Genomic DNA, 22,975 nt, shown 5'->3' with positions numbered 1-22,975 from the left:
AGATGAAAAACCAGCATTACTGCACCTGTGACTTCCAGCATTCCACTTTTTTTCACCGCAAACTACATGATGTTTTTGTTTCTCATTTCCATTTTTAGTAGCTGTATGCCAATAAAACCTTTACCGCGGCTTTTCATGACTTCCATGACCTGTTGCATATACTGTGGCACATTCCATACAGTAAAGTTCGGATTTTTAATGGAAAGTATGTAAAAATACAATGACAACAATAACAACAAAACACTGCTGCACTATGAGTGAAAGTAATACTTTAACAAATTACAAAAACAAAACAAAAACTAGAGAGCACTAAATGTCCTCAAAGACTGACAGAAAATAGTACATCAACTCTAATGCCACTGGTTGATAATGTTTTTTAGATCATTGTTCTATGATAGACAAAGTATTTTTGTTGGAAGAAAACTAGTGCTGGTATTTTTATATAAATTGTTTTGAGACATTTTTGCAGTGTCTGGTAGTTTTGTTGCATTTTGGGCATGGAATTAACTGTTGTGCCAAGTTGCATGTTGGTGCAGACCGTTTTATGAAGAGTTTTAAATAAGTGAACATGTTATTGTATTTTAATTGGGAATAAAACTAGGAATGAATTTCATTGTGGTAAAAATACTCCCGGAAAACCAAAAAAAAGCCTTCCATGACAGCCCATGAGACTGAGATTAAATCCAGGTTCTGAAAATATGGCACCCAGTATACAGCAGGCCAAAATTCAATCTGGCCCTGATGTGCAGTTGAATGCTGCTGTCACCTACTGGTCAAGTTATGAATTATCCAAATTCATAGATTTGAAAAGAAATGTGATAAAAATAAGTCATATTTTATATATATTTCCTGGGTAGACTTGTTATATAAGTCTATATAAGTTATACAAGTTATGCTGCTAAAAAGGGAATAAATTGAAGTGAAAAGATTCTGAAACCTTCAATCAACTGAAATATTTAATTAATTTGCCTTTTTCAGTAGTTATTTATGTTTTGTACATCTATTTTGAATGGACTCGCTTATGCCTCCACACAGACATTCCTGACTTGCCAGGTATGAACCAATAAAATGCTATTTTGTTTCATTAGATTGTATAAATAGATAATACAGATAATTCAGCTAATTTAGCACTAGCCCAAACTCAACAGCTTTTAGCTTAGGTTGATCATGTTGCTCTCTCCCATCACAGACACATAAACCCTGTTTAAACAGCTATCCCCTTATTTTGCCCTGGCACACAGCTTCATACTACATGGTAATCATGCAATAAGAATTAGTTCTGATAGATCAGATAGCTGCTACTTCAGTATTACTTTGGTAGGTGATTCTGGATTTATTCCAGAATCCTCTCCTTAAGAAGAGAGACAGCTGTGAGAGACAGCTGTGAGTTAAAATGCGGATAGCAAGCTCAAGCAATCAGCTAGAACATACAACAACCAAGAGTGAATCTCAAATGTAGAAGACATGCAGTAGCTTAGGAAATAATTTATCCTCCTTCAATTATCTTGAAGTGAATTGCGTCTTCCACCCTTTTGAAGGTACAGTATGTTTGCATGTTTCCAGGGACTATATTAATCTCTGTCAAAGTCAAAGAAGATCAAAAAGTTATTAAAGTATGCCCCCTGCTGCCTATGAAAGGAATTGTATCAACGTGTTGGCCATGGTGAAAAGGGTCTGTTATGTCAATGCAGGATCTCTTCGCTGCTCCTTGGTGTCAAATATGCCCCGTAAGAAGGATGTGTGTACTTTAGTTTTTTTTTTTTATTATTGTACAGTGATACTGGTTTAACCAAATAAACCATGATGCCCTGGTAGTCAGTTCAGCCACATGAGCAAGGTATATTGTACAAAATTAAATGCTCCTGGTCATTCCTTTTATTCACGGGATTTATAAAACACAGTATACCAATTACACAAATAGGCCAACTGCTAGTGCAATGTGAAATTCTTCCCACTGGACTCCTACTGCTGTTTTCTTAGACCTAACAGCTTGGGGTCAGTGGTGGGCAGTATATATCACACAGCCCGGTGGACATCATCAGTGCCTGACAAGTGCTGAAAAGAAACAGAAGAAGAAGAGGAGAAAACAAAGCCCACAACAGAAAAGACTGCCATTCAGGGATCTGTAATGAAATGCCATCTTATACAGAACAGTTAGTCTGTAGAGCAGGAAATTACTGTGTTTGATTATGCATTTTGAAAAGCTTGACATTACCATTTTTTTTGCCGTTTTTTTAATATTCATACAAAACTGCAGATGCAGTGCAAGAAAACTAGAATCTATCCTAAAAACACATTCCTAAACACAATATCCAAAAACAATATGTTATTGGATATTTATTTGCAAAAAAAAAAATACAATAGCTATGGTTCAGAATACTATCACATAAATTTAAGGTGAAATCCTATGTGATTGGACTGAAACAATGCTGTTGCTTGTTTGACTGCTACCACCAACCTGACACATAGCATGAAAATACCAAATATATGAAAAACTAATGTGGTAAATGTTTGTTGAAAGTAGTGCAAAGTTGAACTGAGTGTGCTTTACTACTGTGTCATTGTGCAACTTCAGTGAACAGTATGCAGTCTATTTCTAGCCAAGGGATACCAAACATAGCTTGTGCTTCTATACATTGCATACCAAATCAGCCATAGCAGTATCAACAGTCAATGCTTTGACTCTGACGCCACCCTATCTTTTACTTTCCATTGAAAACAGTTCACATGATTTATTTTGTAATGTCAGAAAATAGTGGAGAATACTAATATTTCACCAGGAATTACAAGACAACCTTAACGATTATGTGCAATATCAAATCTTTCCACCTTTTGCCTTTATTACAGCTTCCATTCTTTCCATTAGACTTGCCTTCAGTTTTTTTTAATCAAACATTTTGCACACTCCCCCCCCCCCCCCCCTCAATCTACAATCTACACTCAATAACCAATAATGACAAAGTGAAAGCACGTTTTTAGGAGTGTATTAAAAAAATCATGGAAATCTCTCGTTTACACATGTATTCAAACCCTTTGCTGTGACACTCCAAATTGTGGTCAAGTACATTGTGTTTGCTTTAATTATCCCTGAGATGTGTCTAGAACTTGATTGGACTCCACTTGTGGCACATTGAATGTATTGCACTTAAAAAGGCACAGATCAGTGTATATAAGGTCCCATAATTCACACTGAATGTCAGGACAAAAATCAAGTCCAAAGAACTCTCTGTAGACCTCCACAATAAAATTGTGGTGAGGCATAGATCAGGCATAAAACCATTTCTAAAGCTTTGAGTGTTCCCAGGAGCACAGTGGCTTCAATAATTTTGAAATCAAAGAAGTTTAAAAACACCAGGACACGTCCTATATTAACTGGTCAAGAAGGACCTTGGTCATGGAGGTGACTAAAAACCCAACGGTCACTCTAACAGAGCTTCATAAGTCCTCTGCAGAGATGGGAGAACCTGAAGGTAGGACAACCATCTCAGCAGCATTCCATCAATCAGGCCTTTGTGGTTGAGTGGCTAGATGGAAGCCACTCTTGACTGAAAGGCATATGACAGCTCACTTGGATTTTGCCAAACGGCATTTAAAGGACTGATGAGACATAAATTTAACTCTTTGAGCAGAACTCCTAGCACTATGTCTGGCGAATACCAGGCACTGCTCGTCACCTGGATAATACCATCCCTACAGTGAAGCATGGTGGTGGCAGCATCAGCATCATGATATATTGGTGGTTCTCAGTGGCAGGGACAGGGAGACTGGTCAGAATTGCGGGAAGGATGAATGCAGCAAATACAGAGAGGTCTTTGAATAAAACCTCCAAAGCATACAGCCAAGACAACGCTAGAGTGGCTTTGGGGCAAGTCTCTGACTGTCCTTGCATGGCCCAGCCAAAGCCCAGACTTAAACCCCGTAGAACATCTGTGGAGAGACCTGAACATGGCAGTTCACAGATGCTTCCCATCCAATCTCATTGAGCTTGAGAGGATCTGCCAGGAAGAATATAGATATAAAGAAGATAAACTGCCCAAACCAGGTGAGCCTGCAGAGACTTATCCAAGACTCAAAGCTATAATTGCTGCAACTGGGGCTTCTACAAAGTACTAATTAAGGGTCTGAATACTTATATAAACGAGTTTTTGATTTTTAATACATTTGCTAAAATTTCTAAAAACATGTTTTCACTTCTCTACAACACAATACAGTGTGCAATAAATGCTGTATGTATTCAATGATTTTGAGTTCTAGACTTTGAAGTCAGACCAGTAGCTTGATCTCAGCAGTGTGCTGTGGTCATTATCTTGCTGTGGAATGAACTTGCTCCCAATCAAACATTGTCCAGAGGTATTGCATGCTATGTAAAGATTTGTTTGTATTCACCAGTATTCATGATGCCTTCAAACAAAATGATATCACCAACACCAGGTGAAACCCCAAGCTTGCAATGATCCTCCACCAGAGCTGCTTGATGGTTCTCAACATGGTTCTGAGAGTCTTCCATTGCTTTGGTGGTATATACAGTAATGTCTTCTCTTACTTCTGAAAATCTCAATTTAGACTTGTCAGTGAATAAAATCTTACATCTCCGGTGTTCCGTTTCTTTTTCTCAGTAGTTACCCATCTATCAGTTTTGAGTTGTCTTCTCACAGAAGGATTGGCAGAAACATCAGTGGATTTCTTCAGATCTGACTTCAAGATACAGATTTGTCAGAAAATACTGTCTTTCTGATGGGGATAGTTTCTGTGGTCTGCCAGTTGTAGGATTGTTGTCTAGAGTCACATGTTCTCTGTATCTTGCAATAATCTTTTGAACTCCAGTTTTGGAAACTACTGTTTTCATCTTTTCCATTGACTTTGGCCTTTGAATTATGTTATAATTTCTTGTTAGAAAAATCTCCTTTAGCCTTTAGATGCACATGCCAAGGGAATCTACAAGGGAGGTATGATGTGTTTCGGTTGTTCTTTGTTTTAATGTTAGAGTCACTTTTGAAGGCAAAGGATTCTAACATAATATCATTGACACTTTTGATAACAACTTTTGTTGGGAGGACACAGCTGTAACTTGTTTGTTGATTGGAAAGATGGGAAACCTTGTCATAGTCAGTGCACAAAAGAAAGAGTGGCTTGTCTGCTATTTCTGATGAGTACATATATTCAATTGCTTCCTTTGTGCATGTATGGGAAAGCTTTCAGTATCTAGTTTTGATTCTCAGTTTTGGATTGCCTTTGTAGACTGTTAAACACGAGGACCAGGGCTGTGCCAATTGAAAGACCTTAATCCCATCAAGGCGTGTTTAAACCAGGTATACAGTATTAAACTAGGGGTGCCAATAATTGTGAAGCCTTATTTTGGGGGAAATATCTTTTTTATTTGAAAAATGTCACACTTTGGTTGATTCCATTCATTGATCAATAAAGCACACGTGTTGGAAAATCAAGGCTGACTGTTCAGGTCTGATAAAATTATAGCTGTAAAGCATATTAAATTATTATTATTATTATTATTATTATTATTATTATTATTATTATTATTATTATTATTATTATTATGATGATGATGCCTGGTTAAAAGATAGAAATATCACAATATAAATAGTGTCATTGTTGCTGATTGGTTGAAATGTAGGGAGCAAACCATTGCAAAACAGTCCAGAAAAGGCATGGCATCGCCATCAATCTGATTTTTCCACAGATTAGAAGAAAGAAAGTTATATTACTTCGAACAATAACTGTAAGACACTTCGGACTATGTACATTGATGGTAGAAATTATTACCAATGTACTTTCAGCAGCGAGTGTGTTTATTATGTAACATGATTTCGCACATTCCCAGCTCGAAGTTACCCTGGGCCACGCAATGAGCGTGCGCCAAACAGAGCGCAGGCGAACGACACGCACTTGTATTACAGAGGCTTTCGGAATTCCAAGTAAAATAAATAAATATTTTCTCCAAAGGATAATAGGCAAAATACCACGTATCATTAAAACGAAGGTGAGTTTTCAATCACTTGGGGTTGTTGTCGTTTTTGGTTATTATTCTGAGATATATCGGGGTTTTGTATCAGTGATTGTTGCACAACGAAAACGGTGGCATGGCCCGATGTCGTTGGTTTAGGAACCATCACTCGCAGATTGGATTAGTGATAGCTTGCTAAATACAGCTTCCTGGCATGTATGTATTATTCCTCAATAAAGTTTACGTTTACGTTCTGAAATGTAGGACCAACAGTTTCGTTAAACGTGGTGAGACAAAAGTGCTCGGATAGAGGTAGGCTAGGGGTAGCTTATAATACATCAGATGACCCTAAATATAAGAATAAATATAAAGTAAGCACATGGCCAGTCTTAATTCAGTTATTTCTGAAGGATTAAACCTTGTGTTATGAGTTGCTGCTACACTAATTCAATTGAATTCCAAATGTTTTCAGTGAAAATTAAGTAATGGTTATGTAGGCCCACTGTTTTTTTTTTTGTTTTTTGTTTTTAACAAAGGTACATTTAAACATTTGTTCCATGTGTAAAAATATTATGGAACACCAATATGTATAATACCAGTTGCAAATGTACATATTTTTTAATTGAGGGGGAGGAAGCACGAGGGATTATTTCTCTTTGTCTTTTTCTTTCCACTGCTGTTCGGAATCCACTGCTACATCATGGCTGTAGAAAGTAACACACCCCCTCGCTTGCGCTTACTAGTGGCCCTCTGCTTTCGTATGCATTTTTACACGCATTTATGTGATTGCTTTTGCATGCACGAGGCTGTCTTTATATACGGACCTGTCCAAAAATTGCAAAGAGCACTGTTTTTGTGTCTTATGTGAAGTGTACCAAGTAAAACCATACGGGACAGCTTTTTAATCACGCCTAATGACAAGGTGGGAGAAGGGTTATGCCAGTGTAACTTAGAAGGTAGTTTTAATATGGCAAATCAGGTGATAAAAAACAAAATATGCCTTGACAAAGCCTTCTTTGTGCAGCGTGTCTGCTTTGCATTGCACGGAACAATACGTGAATATCACGTGTGACTTTGTCTACAGACCCAGTACATTGCGAATTCATTTAGAGTTGCATTTTTGAGCGTAATTTCACTTTTGCAAGTAGGGAAAAAGTATAGAAGTGAATATTACTGTTATTTGGATTGTAGACATTGGATCAGAGATTGACATGTAGAGTGCTGAAATGGTATACTTCGGCACCTTTTAACCCATAGAGCTGTACCCACTGCTCAACACTGTCACGATTTAACAGGAAATGTAAAGAATGCCTGCCTTTAATGATTTACTCACGATATGGAACTGCCCCTCACCCCAAATTGCCTGCAATTCTTTTCGCCTATATTTGAAGTTAAATGTGTAACCAAATCAGCAAAAGGAATATGTAAACTCTCCATAGCCAGTCTGATAAAGCCCCTCATGGACATTATGCATACCTATTAGGTGCTATGTATGAATTAAGTTGCTTCTAAGAGCGCAAAATGTGTGTGAGCAGAGCAGCCTGTAGATCCCTGGGTTTTAAAGTGGTATGGGTCGGGGGTGTGTACAGATTTTGCACTAAATGTGCTTTGAACCGGTGGAATGTAAGGACATCCTTTCAATATGTAAAGCTGTCAGCCTAGGGGTAGAGACAAAGAGTTCAGCTGGTTCCCCTGCACATAGTTTCTGCTTGACTAGTAATCCTTCCTGACAGGGGAGTATGTACTAGCACCAACAGCAGCCCAGAGTGGCACAGGAATAATGGAAACATTTGGGGCACCAAGCCCATTCAAACCTAAACCCTCCATTGCCCCTAAGCTGTGGTCCATTATGGATAGTGATTGTTCTGCGCACCTTGTGTTTGTATGGTCATTTTTATCACTGGCCAAGTTGCCAGCTTTTAGCATGGTTGGGCCTATTGTTTTGTTCTTCTACCCTGCTGTGAAATTTTATAGTGACTTTGGTGTTATCTGAGATAATTGACTTCCCCTCATTTTGTGGGAAAGCTCTTTTGTACGGATGACATAGCATAGCATAGCTGTTGTACGACAATGAGTGCTAGTTGAAGACAGATAGATAGATAGATAGATACTTTATTCATCCCGAGGGAAATTTTAGAATTTTCCTCGGGATACAATATTTCATGGATACAATAATTCTGTATCAAGGGTTGCATATTTTGCATGAGGAAGCTACAGGGGGGCATTGGTGTAGGGAATGTTAATACTCACAGAAACGGTGACAGAGAGGAAATTGAATGAGCACACTGTGTACGCTGGTTGACTGCAGAGTGACGTCACAGGTAGAGGTCTATATGGACTCTGCTTGCACAAACAAGGGGCCCCTATATGGGTGTTTCCTGCTCAGCTCCTTATAGTCTGTATTACTTCAGAGAATGTTGAACAGAGTGCTGCACATATGCATTGTGTGTACTTTACTCCACTGACATGCCCAAGAGGTACAGTTGCTTAAAAATATCGAGTAGTTAATTTTTGACATGAAAAATCCATGTAAATGTAAATTCAAGGTATTTAAAATGTATGAAGATACACAATGTATGTGGTGGATAATTCCAGTCCTACAAATGTAATCTAGATCTAGAAGGAAGAGTTTTAACCAATATTGGAAAAAAAAATGTTTACCTGCTGGTAGCTCACATGACGCTGCCATCTTGTCTTGCTGTTTCAGATCTGTAGTGGAAACAGGAATTGTAAAGGGGCAGGGCTGGGTTGCTCTGACAAAATGACTGTCCAAAGTAGGGTTTTGCAAAGTATTGCCTCAGACAAAGCACTAGACAAGGGCTTGACTCTGTATGTATGTGGTGTTTACACATCATTCCACAGTTCTTGGTAGCACCTTATTTATGTTGTTGCTGTGTTTTCTGCAACAAAGTTTGTGACTCTGTAAGTTTCTGTTGTGCTGTTATGTTTATGAATGGTGATCATTAAGTACTGCATAGTTAAAAAATAATCTGAGCCCATGCTTATTGCTTAAGACACTGCAGAATACACAGGGAAATGGTTCAGCAACTGTGGTTAGGCTGGCATTTATCCAAACCAGAGTCCCCACAAAATCCCGCCTCAAAATGGCTGCTCCAACCCAGCCTGGCCCCAGTTTATTCTTGGCGGGAACAGTGTCACAACTCTCCTGTAGATTATCCATTTGAGCCAGCTGTTTGCTTTTCTTACCATTAGGATTTCAGAATGCCAGCTAGAGTGAACCCCAGGAGTTAAGGTATTTACCCAGAGACATAAGATATTCATCTGGTGCCTCTAACTGTGAGGCACCTTGAGGCTGGACTGGCTGAACAGTACAGAGCTCTCGCTGTTGACTTGGATGGATCAATCAGCTCTTATTAATGGAGTATTTCAGCTCAGTAGGTTGGATGTCCCACCCTGTTAACAGAATGCTTTTCTTTTGATATGCTCAGGAGTCCCCCAGCCAGGAATGCGGAATGAAGCGTGGAAGTCCAAGGGGGGTGGGGGCTGCAGGCTATATTACACTCAGGGCAGCACTGAGAACCAGGTCAAATGGGGCATGAAACTGCTAGAGAGAGCACCCAGATCGGCATTCTTTACTGACATCTTGTTCTTGCGTTCATGCTAGTTTTTTGGCAAAACATACCTAAACTCCAAGATATTTCTCCTACCTAACTACTTGGTAGTGACTCAAACGAAACTCATTTCTATTAGTCAGGTTAAGGTTTAAAACTAGTTGCCTTCAACAAGACAAACATTTGTGGTGGTCTTTGATTGGAGAAAAAGTGATTGATGGCCTAATATCATAATTGTTTTTCTGGATACTCGGGTGAAAAGCAAACTGGGGAAAAAAAGTAATCTTGCCATCTACTGAGGGAGGTAATTGTACATGCATGTTGGTACAGTATGTTCACAGGAAGTAAGTCTTGAGCTGTAACTTTAGTCAGCATTTCTCTTGCTGATTACTTGTCGAAGACCATCAAAACATGTCTGTTGTCTTCTCTATAGTCTATTTGGAACAGTTTTTCATCCAAAGTAAAAAATAAAAACTGCATTCCTGACTATTGATGTCGCTTCTGCTGACACCACTCTTGCTCCATGAAACTTTCTGTTGAGTGATTGCTCCACCCCCAAGTCAACTGAGCCTGTTGATGCACATTGCAACAGTTGTAGCTGTTATTCATTGCTTGTTGGAGGGACAGTTTGGTTTAGGAGCTATTCCAGATAGTCCCTTATTGTCTCGTGTGGACTGCTTCAGTTGCTGATGCATTCTGCTCACTGTGCCTCCTTCTCTTCAGGGAGTGCCTGCATAAATTCTGTATTCTGGTGGTACATTCCTCTGCACACTGGTTTAATGGTTGAATAGGGGGAAAAACGATATGAAAAGATGATTAGCTAGATAATTGAGAACACGTATTGAAAGATGTTTCAATATGTGTTTCCAACTAGAATAATAGTTTTGGCGTGGCGGTGGGATAAAAATGATAATGCAATTGTTCCTGTGTATATGCGATTTGAGCATGGATTTTTTTCTGCTATACCAAACCAATGTCTTCTTTGGTCTTCTTAATGACACTGGGATTTCTTCTTTGGAAGCTGTGAGTTGTACTTATTGGCCCTAAATATTAGCTAAAGCCAACATTGCTTTATGTTGCCTGTGTTTTCTTTACATGAAAATGTGCATTTGTCTGAACTTCCCAAACTGTGGCTCCCAGATGGCAAACTGACACGGTACCTGTCACTTCAGATGTGTCAGTTCAGACTGCCTGGAAATTCTGCAGTGCAATTGTGCAGTTAACCAGTATAATTAACCATAGCTTCATTCAGAAAGAGGGAGTGTTTCTGTCTGCAGGACTTTTGCTGCCTTCTGCCATAATGACGCAGGTTCTTGGTTGCATGTGGTTCTAGCATTCCTTTTTCACATGTACCAGAACATTCTCTTCATACAGTTTGTTGAATGAAACTATTGTTCATTTAAAATATGTAAAGTAGTAGGGGTAAATAATATTTGTACCCATAAGTAACTGTATTGATAGTTGCCCTTGGGAGGAATTTGCCTGGCATGTGAAATGCATAATTGCGTTAAGGTTTTATTGGGACATTCTTACATTTATTCAATGTCTAGATGGATTTTATTTAGCGCGCTATTAAGTAGTAATGCAGTCTGCTTCTCATTTAACATCAATTCTACAAATTATACAGACTGATCCTGTGGATGTGTCTAACTCAGTTTTGTGAAGTCCATGCTACTTGCTCAGGGAATGGGAGGAAGAGTGACAGGTTTAATTAGCACAATGGTGTGAGGTTTTATGTGGATATATCCTTCTCTTCCACTGGTCACCAGAGTAATGCTTACTGGCACACACAGTGCAGGACTATTGACTCTGTGTTCATGAGGGCTTACTTGTGCCCACATGCTGTCCATGTAGAGGGTCGCTACCTGTCCATCATTATGTGAAGGTTATATTTTTCAAAACGGCCTTCTTGAAATGTGTTTAAATGTCCCTTCCTTCCATTTCCAAGTTCCATTTTCATTTAGTGCCTAGTCGGTCTTTCTTTTTTTTTGATATTTTTTAGGCCTTTTTCAGCTTTTTATTGGACAGTATAGTATAGAGAGACAGGAAGAATGGGGGCGAGAGAGAGGGAAAGACATGCGACAAATATCGGACAGTCGGATTCGAACCGCCAACGTCGCAGCTCGCAATGAGCATGCGGTCAGTGCTCTACAGGCTGCGCCACCGAGACAGCCAAGTAGGTCTTTCTAAAGAAACATATTTTGTTCTAACTCTTTGGTCACATTTAATTTTAGGGATGGAATTCCCTGTGGATATCCTGGCCACCTTGAGCCATGAAGATCTGGTGCATTCGGCTGAAGATTACATGTCCGACCTCCTCTACAGTAATCCCGACAAGGCTGAGCACTTCTCACTTCCAAACTCCCGACGGGTAAGAGATCAACTGAGCTGAAATTCGGTTTTGCTTTGCACAGGATTCCAAAGAAAGCCTCATTTGTGATTGTAGTGTTATGCTCATAAAAATGCCTATAATTGTGCTGCACCTGTGGTGTATTAAAGCTGGAATGCCACTTCTGGCTAGGCTGACCATTGTGCCTTTTCTCACCATGTTCTCCAACAGTCATCATAAAGAGCTATTTTTGGAAATGGTCACATCTAAAAGTTTCACCTTAAAGCCATCTTAATGTTTTTAATTGGAGTGTTTAAGGGCAGTGTGCCCAGTTTCACTCCAGCTTTGTTTGGTGATAGGCTTCCTTATCTCTCATCCCCATTTCTTAAAGCGAATTAATGAAATGTAACAGAAAGGGCTCTTATTTCAACCTTTGTGAATAGGCTTACTGTCCAATAGTAGGTGCATCTAAGAATAACTTCACATGCATGTCTATGTGCTTTGGCCCGCTTCCTATTCTTGATTAACCTTTAATCTAAGTGAATTAATTTCTGGGTAGCATGGGATTTAGAAAGAATCTGTGCTCAAGGGATTCTTAGTTTGCAGTGTCCTTGAGTTGTGATTGACTACTTTTCAGGAGTGTTCTTCTCTATGGTCTGTAAACACCATAACACTTATCAGAACTGTTGTCCAGTTTTTGAATGCCGGGATAATGCAGAGTATTGTCAGTTAAATCTGCTTCCTTATTTATTTCAGCCATTCCTGGCTAGCTACCCATCAATCATTTTTCATGATGCGTGTCTTGAATAATAAACCTACACTTGTATGTATGAATCACCCTGGATGAGGTACTTTGCCTCTAAATGTAGAATATAATATGCACTGTGCACCTTTTGCAATGGGTTTCTGTTGGCCCTTTTACTCAATCTTGTGTTACTATCCATGATGCCAGCCATATCTGATGCCTCAGTTATGTGATCTCTCTGTCTGGTCTTTTCTAAAGGTCCCTCTGAGCATTTCTAATGTAGGCTTTGTCCCCATCTACGGATCTGACCTCCGACACAAAGTGTTGGCTCTTTTCACTCCAGAAGACCAGTTCACAGGTATTCCATTTAATTTAAGGCAAACCACTAGCGATTTCTTCAACCCCATATCCGTTGAAGCTACAATAATGTACTGACTGACTTGCTTGAACTTGATTGAATCTAAATTAATTCATAATGTAAAACGCAAAGATTGGCTAATGTTATTGAGCCTATTGTGTCACACAAGCTTTATTGCTTTTTTGTTTCTGCTCACCATCCCGCCCTTTCTCCCAGCTGTGGCTCTGTATCTGGCAGACAAATGGTGGGCTGTGGAGGATATTCTCAGAACTGCAGATCCTTCCCGAAAGGGAGTCCTCAAGGTACAGCACATGCCCAATTGCATAGTAATGTAACCATGATTCAGTGTCACATGAACATTCACTGTTTTCTGAATTTCCATAATCAATGCAATTTACTGTGAATCCACCTTCATGGTGAGGACAGAAAATAATCATCTTGTACTGCATTCTTTTTGTGATTTTCTTGCTTTTCTCCACCAGTATTGGCATTCACTAGGTCAAGTCATAGAAAATAAGCCTTTCTGATTATGTGCCTTTCTGATAATGTAGTGTTCCTGAAACAGCCAGTCACCTGAATGTAATGTAATCCATTGTAGTTCAGTTATTAATGCAGTTAAAACTATAATTTAATGTCTATTTACATTTTCTAGGAAATGTACATGCATCATAAATGCATGCATTTGTCATTTGGCTCACTATATATGTGTGCCAACCAAGATATTTGGCTTTGAATGAATCCAAGTAATCATAAATACCCATGGCTGAGTGATTGTGGCCTTTAAATATATATATATATATATATATTTATATATATATATTCTATGATATTATTTCTGTTACTTTTTTGGACTTTTCCATCATTTTATTAATTACAAGCAGGCCCACATGTTATGTTATGAGTATATCTTTCAGAATGTTCCCATATGGTTTGTGCACAGCTGATGGTCAAGCCTTTGACATTGTATACCTTCAGAATGGGCAGCTGGTTATACAGAATAATACTGTGACAGGAAGTGTCACACAATTTTACTTTCTCATGTGAAACAAATGCATAGCTTCTTTCTGCAAACTAGTACCAGTTGGATAAAGTTATTTTTTTACCAGTTATTTTTTTGAAGTGCGGCCTTTGCCTCCCAATCCTGGTGCATAGTCAAGTTTTTATTTAATTTTTTATTTTTTGTATGTACAGGAGAAAAGCCTCTATCACGCATTCAGTGGTTTTGTTCATAACAAATAATAATATGAATTCACCCTGGGGTGAAAGGCTGTCATCTGGAGAGTCTGTTTTTCTGCCCTTCCCATATTATTTGAATATCTTTTCATTTCCTGTAAGAAACTGAACATCTTGCACGGCAGATATCCCTTTGTGGATGCAGTAACGGAACTCTGTCTGACTCTGTTTCTAGGTGAGGACTCTTGGGGAGAGGATAGTGCTGTATGTGCTCAATCGCATAATATACAGATCGAAGGAGATGAGCAAAAATGAAGTGCCTTTTCTTTGCCATAGTGCAAGTGATTATGCCAAAATCCTCTGGAAAAATGGTGAAGCTGTTGGCTTTTACTCCGTCAAACCCACAGGTAAACCCCATTCACTGTGTGAAGATGGTGGGGAGGGTGATTAAACTAAGACTAACTGATCAGCTACACCAAACGCCAAACAAGCAATTTGTCATTGTAGTTCAGTTGCCAAATGCTAAAACTAGTATATTGATAATGTTATTGACCTGACAAAGTCTTTCTATTTCGTAAATGCTTTCATATTTTGATAATGAGATTGAAGTTGCTATTTTATTTTAACCATATTTACACAAACTAAAATCTACACTGGTAGGTGCTTTCCAAGTTTCTTTCATTTTGTTTAATGTTGCTTTTAGGAATACTCTGACAAATTCTGAAAAAATGACACAAGCCCTTTCTCTGAAATGCTATTTCTTGAAACTATTTGGGTTCAAATGAAGACCTTAATTATCAAACATCCCACAGAAAAGAAGCCTGAATATCTCTATAAATTGAACTGCTTTCAAGATTGTTCTCACTCTAAATATTATGTTAGCTTCACACTATAAATATCATGTCCACTTCATTTCTGTGTTTCTATAGTTTGCAGTTCTTGTGATGGTGTATTTTCTTTTCTGTGCTATGGGTACCTGTACTATTCCAAGCTTCTAAGTGTGTATTCTATCATTGAAAACAATCAAAACTAATTACAATACAAAGGTTGTGAGGGTTTAAATAATTTTAACTTGGCATGCATAAGTTAGGGATGTCTTACCCTTCAACCTCTGCGAAGTGCTATGTATTGCATATAGTTAACTCCTAGTTTTGCTTTGTTCCACTGATCCTGTGTGTCTTAATCGCTCTTTATTCCTCTAACAGGAAGCTTGTGCAATAGCTTCTTGACTCAGCGTTACCTTCTGCCTGTCATGGACTCGATATTTGTCCGGAAGATTTACCGTGGTAATGGGAATGGACTTCAGATATTGGAGGACTTTGTTGATTGTTTCAAAGAGGACTCACTTGGGTTGAAGTATCCAATTTCAGCTGCCATGTTAAAAGGTAATTGCCAGATGATGGGTTAGAGGCACATGAGAAAATGGAAAGAAAAGTGTCTGTAGAAGACTATCTCTGTAACGAGTGAAAGCCTCCCTTGATAATGTTTCAAACTCATATTTGACTTTAATGTCTGTCATTTTGTGCAGTCAAATGACACTTGTCTTGTCGCCTTTCTCTTCTACCAGTGTGTGGACAGTACTTTAACACATATCCAGCAGATAAGGAGTTGCTGTGGGAAGTGGAAAGTGTTGGAGGCCCATTTCAGAGATCCAGAATAGCAAGCAAACTTCAATCAATAGCTGTGAGTGGTAAGTAACAATGGCAATGTAATTCAACAAGGTGGACAACAAATTTTTTATTTTTTATTTTTCCCTTTTTATTTTATTTTTTTCCCCTCATGATTATAATCTATTTCTCATTCTGTGGATTCTCAGAAGTGACTTGCCGTTTGGGGGGAGATGCACTTTTGCATGAGAACAACATTGCCATGGAAATGCAAAACGAAACCGTATCAAACTCTGTTGAAGTCACGGTTTGTTCAGTTTTGTTTATCTTCCATTTTCTGTCTTTCCGTTGTCTGTCTTTAAAATAGTTTAAAGCTGTAAAGAAAAAAGAAAAAAATGTATTTGTTGGTAGGATCTCGTGGTAGGATGTGCTCATTTTGCTGCTGTTTTCATTTTTTACACATTTATAAATACTCTTTATATATAATACTAAATACTCTTTTTATTTTTTATTTTATGAAATGAAGTGACAGAATTAAAGGTTTTTTTATTTTTTATTTTATTTTAGGAAGTCATGATGGTCAATAAGCACCTCAGAGCCGGCAAGTATTCTCTATACAATTTACAACATACAGTCAGGTCCATAAATATTGGGACATCGACACAATTCTCATCTTTCTGGCTCTATACACCACCACAATGGATTTGAAATGAAACGAACAAGATGTGCTTTAACTGCAGACTTTCAGCTTTAATCTGAGAGTATTTACATCCAAATCAGGTGAACGGTGTAGGAATTACAACGGTTTCTATATGTGCCTTCCACTTTTTAAGGGACCAAAAGTAATGGGACAATTGGCTGCTCACCTGTTCCATGGCCAGGTGTGTGTTACTCCCTCATTATCTCATTTACAAGGACCAGATAAAAGGTCTAGAGTTCATTTCAAGTGTACTATTTGCATTTGGAATCTGTTGCTGTCAACTCTCAATATAAGATCCAAAGAGCTGTCACTATCAGTGAAGCAAGCCATCATTAGGCTGAAAAATCGCTTCACAGTGCAGATGGACAATGACCCGAAGCATACTGCGAAAGCAACCAAAGAGTTTTTTAAGGCAAAGAAGTGGAATGTTATGCAATGGCCAAGTCAATCACCTGACCTGAATCCGATTGAACATGCATTTCACTTGCTGAAGACAAAACTGAAGGGAAAATGCCCCAAGAACAAGCAGGAACTGAAGACAGTTGCAGTAGAGGCCTGGCAGAGCATCACCTGGGATGAAATCCAGCGTCTGGTGATGTCTATGCATTCCAGACTTCAGGCTGTAATTGACTGCAAAGGATTTGCAACCAAGTATTAAAAAGTGAAAGTTTGATTTATGATTGTTAGTTTGTCCCATTACTTTGGTCCCTTAAAAAGTGGGAGGCACATATACAAACTGTGGTAATTCCTACACCGTTCACCTGATTTGGATGTAAATACCCTCAACTTAAAGCTAAAAGTCTGCTATTGAAGCACATCTTGTTCGTTTCATTTCAAATCCATTGTGGTGGTGTATAGAGCCAAAAAGATGAGCATTGTGTCAATGTCCCAATATTTATGGACCTGACTATTTTTAAAGGCACCTATAAAGTTTAAAGGTACCAATTAACATGTCTTCTAATCAGTGTCAGTGTGAGAAATATAACACGTTTAGATTAAGAATGGTTTAGTCAATGTTGTATGGCTCTATGATTCTCCTAAAAAACTAGATGTGTTGGGCCACACTTGTGAATTGGTGAAATTTAACCATACACAGTTTTGACTTCAATATGTCATCCCTCATTTCAGACATTGAAGAAACGCCCGTCTCAACTCGCACAAGAAGCAGCGATTATAAACGCAAACGGATAAGAGAGGAAGCAGAAGTTACTGAAGAAAGCCTGCCAGACAAAATAACCAGGTGATTAATGCTTTCAATAAGTCAGTGAGAACTTTGTCACACATTGAGTGTCAAAGGGAGCATGTATAATGTGTTTTTTTTCCCTCTCTGTGCAAGTTAAGATATGGGTAAAAGTGAAAGGGAAATAAAAAAAGTTACGGCAAGTTTGGAATTCCTAGAAATCCATAATTCATGTCTCTGCTGTTGATGTGTGTGATTAGGGTGGATGATTCTGCAACAGCAAAGGTGGGGGACTCTGAAGAGGATGGACAACTGGCCCCAGCTGATGAGGAAGGGGAGGGGGAGCAGCAACCAGACCCCACTGATGAGGAAGTGAAAGATGGAGATGAGGAAGAACCAAGTCTTGTAAATGAGGAAATGGTGGAGGCTGTGGCCCAAGAGACGCCCGCGCAGGAAGAGGAGAATATGACCCTGGTGAGGAATGCTAGGTTCCAGTTCTACAGCAGTTTTGGAGCATTCAGTTACAATTGTTCCTGCAGACTTGGCCATGTGGATCGCTTGTCTTAGAAGTAGACTTGTGCGCAATGAAAATTTAATTATGATATGTGGTCTTAAGTTATTTCTCTGACCCCACTCCCATTTTTTTTTTTTTTTTGCCATTTCCCATACACCTTCATGTGCATCTGCACAAAGGATGAAGCATTGGTCATTTGCTAATGTACGGTCACAGTGAACATATGGGCGACATTGGCTCAGGGGGGTAAGAGTCTTCTGGCAGTCGGGGGGTTCAATCCCGCCCTGGGTATGTCGAAGTGTCCCTGAGCATGACGCCTAACCCCCAAATGCTCCTGACTAGCTGGTTGGTGCCTTGCATGGCTGCCAATCGCTGTTAGTGTGTGAGTGCGTGTTGGTGTGTGTATGAATGGGCGAATGAGAAGCGCTTTGGATGAAGGCGCTATATAAATTCCAACCATTTACCATTTACTATATGCTCCAGCGCATTAGGCATTCTTTATGCTGTATGAAAGAAGTATAAGGGGGTTAGAAAAGGACTCTCAAATGATTCATTGTGTGGGTTGGTCTTGCAGGAGGTGGAGCTCTTGGCAAAGGTGGAGGCGGAGCAAATAAATGGTGAAATCACAGAGGACTTTGGGGAAGAAGAGTCGGAATGCACTGGGGAACCAGCGGCCACCGAGGAAGAGAAAGGGGAAAAGGATGTGGAGATGGAGGAGGCAGTTGAAGATAAGGTGTTAGATTAGATGGTTTCCACTTTTCACATTCTGTGTATGTCTTGTTTTAAACCGTTTGTTTCAGCTTTGATGCACAAGGAATGTTGATGTAAGCACACTGATTTCACAAGATCTTCTGAAAACATAATGGCTGAAAATGAAACTGTGTGTGACCCGTGTTATAAAATAGATAAAGTAAAAAGTAAATACATTTGATTGGCAATTATATACTGTATTTGCTGCCTACTCTGAGTACAGTGAGCACGATTGCAAAAGACTAATTTGACTGGCTCTGAATTGTCCTTTTCCCCATTACATATAAACCTCTTTTGGTCTGCAGGACACTGATAGTGCAGTTCCTGAAGAACCAGAGGAACAGACATCAGCAGTGGGAGAGGAGGAGATGTGTGGAGAAAGAGATGCCCTGGCAGTTGAGGAAGAGTCCCTGCAAGCTGAGCAGACCTCCCCAACAGAAGAGGCCTTGCCAGCAGATGATATGGAGCAGTCCTCTCCAGTAGAAGAGGCCTTGCCAACAGCTGAAGAGCAGACCTCCTCAGCAGAAGAGGCCTTGATAGTAGTGGATGAGCAGAGCTCCCCAACAAAGGCAGAGACTCCGCTAGTAGAAGAGGAGGAGGCACAAGCAGTAAAAGAGGATCTCCCAGAAGCCACGGCAGAGGAAGAACCATCATTATTGGTGGGGGAAGCCCTGGCAGCAGAACCAGATTCTTCAGTGAATGAGGACACACCAGTAGACCCAGTGGAAGATACTGTAGATAACCAGAAGGCTGTAGACAAGCCTGTCCCAGAAGTAGCTGATGTAGCCATAGTTGTGCCTGATACAGAAATGCCAGAAGATGAGGAGGAGGGCATAGAAGAAAAGATTAGTACTGAAGCTGCTCCCTTGGAAAAGGTAGATTCTCCCAGCCCTCCATTAGACAAGGACACAATGGAACTCAGTCAAGATGCTGTTCTGCTGGTTGGCCTGAAGGAGGTAACTTATCACCTAAATGGAGACAATGAGAATGACCAGACTGCAGAGGATGTAGAGAAGATTGAGGAGGAGGTGCCAAAAGGAGATGAAGCAGAACAGGGGGAAAAGACTGAGGAAGAGAAAGCCACAACCACTGAGGAGGAGGAGGATGGTGAAACTGCAGAACAGAGCTCGGACGATGCCAGCGAGCCTCCAGTGGACATGAGAGTTCTCAGGAAGAAGACCAAAATAAGCCAAGCAACCCCTAAACGGAAGTCCACACGGCTCAACAAGAGACCGCTAGAGGATGAGCAGACGGAGCCAGAAGATGAAAGCATGGAGAAAGAGGAGGAAAAGGCCACAACCACAGAGGAAGAGGTAGCAGAGAAGAGTTCAGATGAGGAGGATGAGACAGATGAGCCTCCAGTTGTGGACAGGAGAGTTCTTAGGCTGAAGACCAAAGCGAGTCAGTCACCATCTAAACCAAGAGCGAAACGGCGCAGTAAGATTTAAAGTCATAGGGTAGTCGCTGGAAGAACTGGCTTTTTTATTTGGGATGTATGCGATCTGGGAGGGGTGGGGTGGGGGTGGGCTACAGAGGAAACTCATGTGGGTGTAGGATTTTGCTGTTATTGCATGCTGTAAGATTACAATTTTCTCCCAAAAAGCTACATTTGGGGGGAAAAAATAGTTTTTTTACATTTGAATACTGCTTAGCATTGCTGTGAAATTTTGGAAACATTTTTACACGTCTCTATTATGTTGCTGTCATAATCACTCATTTCAGTAGTTTTGTAGGCATTTTATTCTGATTATTTTTCAGCTTAATATTTTGAATATTTAAGAAGGGTTTGTTGCTAAGTTAAAATGCAGTTTTCTACGCTTGCAGCTTTTACTTCAGGACAAACAAACACTTTGCACACTAGGTTTGGTGTCTTGATAAAATGTTCAATCATCTATGGTCTGTAGAAAGCTTAAACAACGTCCTGATTCAACAATTAGTTGCTAAAACCTGTATATGTGTCTTAACACACCTGTCAATGGGGATACTTTGAGAAGGATACAGATATGAAAAACTGGTCTGTTTATTTTTATTTGGAGAATAAGTAAAGGCCTTTTGCTTTAGATAAATATGTGAATAAAACTGGCTTTCATGTTTCAGTGACAAAAACGGGAAAAAAAACATTATCCAGAAGAGTGTTTGTTTCTCAGTCTTTCCTTATTTTTAAATTAAATGATTGGAAATATGATCTGAATTAAAATTATATATACAATTAATTCCAATCATTAGATGACAAGGTCATAATATAGTGATTAACATAGGCCTACGTTTTGGCTAGATTTTAAAAGTTATAGAAATAAAATTATTATTCATACCAAAAATATTTTCTAGTAATATGAGGGGGAAAAAACAGTACAACATTCACTGTAACATAACATTTCTATATTTCTTACACAGTTCCAAGCTGAGAAATTTCTTCCAAAATTGTAGTTTACCCTCAGATGGGTTTTAAAACAAACGTTACTGATTCTTAGTGAATGTTGTGCTTAGGAATTTATCTTGGTGTTGCAAACTTGCTTAAGTTTGCGGACACTCAAAAAGTATGAAAAGAAGCATTTTGAAATGGATGTAAACCGTCGGGTTGGATGGCCGAAGGCACCAGAATATGGTGTCTGCTCACTGAGATCACCTGTCAAGGTATAAACATTTAAAATGGTTTTAGTAAGAAATACATCAAATTTAAAGTGGGAATACCAATGTTGCCAATAATTGATGCTTTACCTTTTAAGTGTAGTAAACCACATCTCCACATACGAATAAAAGTCTGTGAAGCCAAAGCAGCTTTTGAGCATTATGCTTATATCTATCTACCTACCTTGTTTTTCCTTTTTATGTGTATAATCTACTGTATTTAGACTGACTTTTATATGAATGCTTTTTAGTTTACATTAGAATTCAGAATGTACTCATGATATTTTAGGCTTAAGCTGCGATAGGGCAAGAGTAACCAATCATCTTTTTTGCTGGTTAAATACACCATATGAAAAACTCATTTTGGTCATGGAATAATGAACACTGCCATATGGATCCACAGTATGGGCATGTTACTTTAGGTTCTCACATTTGGTACTATTAAAATACAAAACAATGTCACATGTATGAAAGGGCTTATATTGTTTTCTCTGCTTACACTCTGGTGACCCTATAACTTTGTCTTTGTGTCTCTTCATATTTGTTCACTCCAGAGGGACTGTACACATGTAAGTCCCGAGTCACTAAACCACGTTTTAAAGTACCATTTTGCCTCAAACCTTCAAAGCTGGCGGTATGCATAAATGATACATAAGCACCCTCACATGGTGGAAGATGTTTGTTTTTTTTGGATAGGAACGCAAATGTGAGGTACCTATCAGAAGCACAAATTTCACGAGGTTGCACTCTGTTCCAAATGTGCACATCCATTTTTATCTTTTACTTTTTTGATTAAAGGAATGGTTTGCATTTCTGTTCCACATTTAGGTGATATACAATTCCAAAAGGTACACTTAAAGGATCCCGCTTCATCCTGTTGTATTAATGTCATCCTGCATCCTCGTCTTATGTTGATGCTGCTGTACATATGTCAAGAACTCAAGTCTTAACGGTCCACTACCACCGATTTTACAATTTTCATGATGTTTTGGTAAGGATGTTATTTCACACAATCTGCTGTATAAAGGTTGCAACTGGATACCTGAATACTTCAAAACAGTGATTCTCTGGTAGTGAATAAAGATTCTTGTTAAACAACTTAATATCGTGTTTTTTCTATAGCTCAAATGTATTTATTTAATGCCTATTTGTGACAACTGTTGGAACATAACCCGATTCATAGCGCATGGACCCGCAGGAACACATTTAACAATATACAAAAATGGCCAGTGCTCGCATCATAAAGATTCCACTTTTAAAAAGGTTACTGACACTTCCCACAGATAGGTCAGTCCAAAGTTTGCCTGTTAGAGGATTTTTAGACTATGGTCCTGTGAAAGAATAATGGGCATTGTATTCCATAGTGCACTGTGACATATTGTAAGAGTTATTACTGGTGTTCGTAAGGTTGTAGAGTGCATCTGTATTCGTGTTCCAGAATGTACAGAACCTGAATG

At 39.1% G+C, this 22,975-nt stretch overlaps 1 protein-coding gene across 1 annotated transcript; it reads left to right on the top strand.

Moving 5' to 3' along the window:
- The first annotated feature begins 5,785 nt into the window (after positions 1–5,785).
- Positions 5,786–22,621, top strand: LOC133105525 (soluble lamin-associated protein of 75 kDa-like). Its single transcript, XM_061215679.1, has 13 exons — positions 5,786–5,998; positions 11,769–11,905; positions 12,867–12,966; positions 13,183–13,268; positions 14,375–14,546; positions 15,345–15,524; positions 15,707–15,829; positions 15,956–16,053; positions 16,314–16,347; positions 17,575–17,686; positions 17,887–18,100; positions 18,715–18,873; positions 19,196–22,621. The coding sequence occupies exons 2-13, from the start codon at positions 11,771–11,773 to the stop codon at positions 20,336–20,338; spliced, it is 2,556 nt and encodes an 851-aa protein (XP_061071663.1). The 5' UTR covers positions 5,786–5,998; positions 11,769–11,770; the 3' UTR covers positions 20,339–22,621.
- The last annotated feature ends 354 nt before the right edge of the window (positions 22,622–22,975 follow it).

This window comes from Conger conger, chromosome 12 (assembly GCF_963514075.1).
Source record: "Conger conger chromosome 12, fConCon1.1, whole genome shotgun sequence".
NCBI lineage: Eukaryota > Metazoa > Chordata > Actinopteri > Anguilliformes > Congridae > Conger > Conger conger.
The sequence above is the reverse complement of the archived record's forward strand: the minus strand, read 5'-3'. Positions and strand labels throughout refer to the sequence as shown.

Coding starts and splice junctions, on each gene's coding strand:
- LOC133105525 (XM_061215679.1), top strand. CDS start 11,771: ATGGAATTCCCTGTGGATATCCTGGCCACCTTGAGCCATGAAGATCTG. Junction 15,525..15,706: donor TTCAGCTGCCATGTTAAAAG/GTAATTGCCAGA, acceptor CTCTTCTACCAG/TGTGTGGACAGTACTTTAAC. Junction 18,101..18,714: donor AAGAGGAGAATATGACCCTG/GTGAGGAATGCT, acceptor TTGGTCTTGCAG/GAGGTGGAGCTCTTGGCAAA.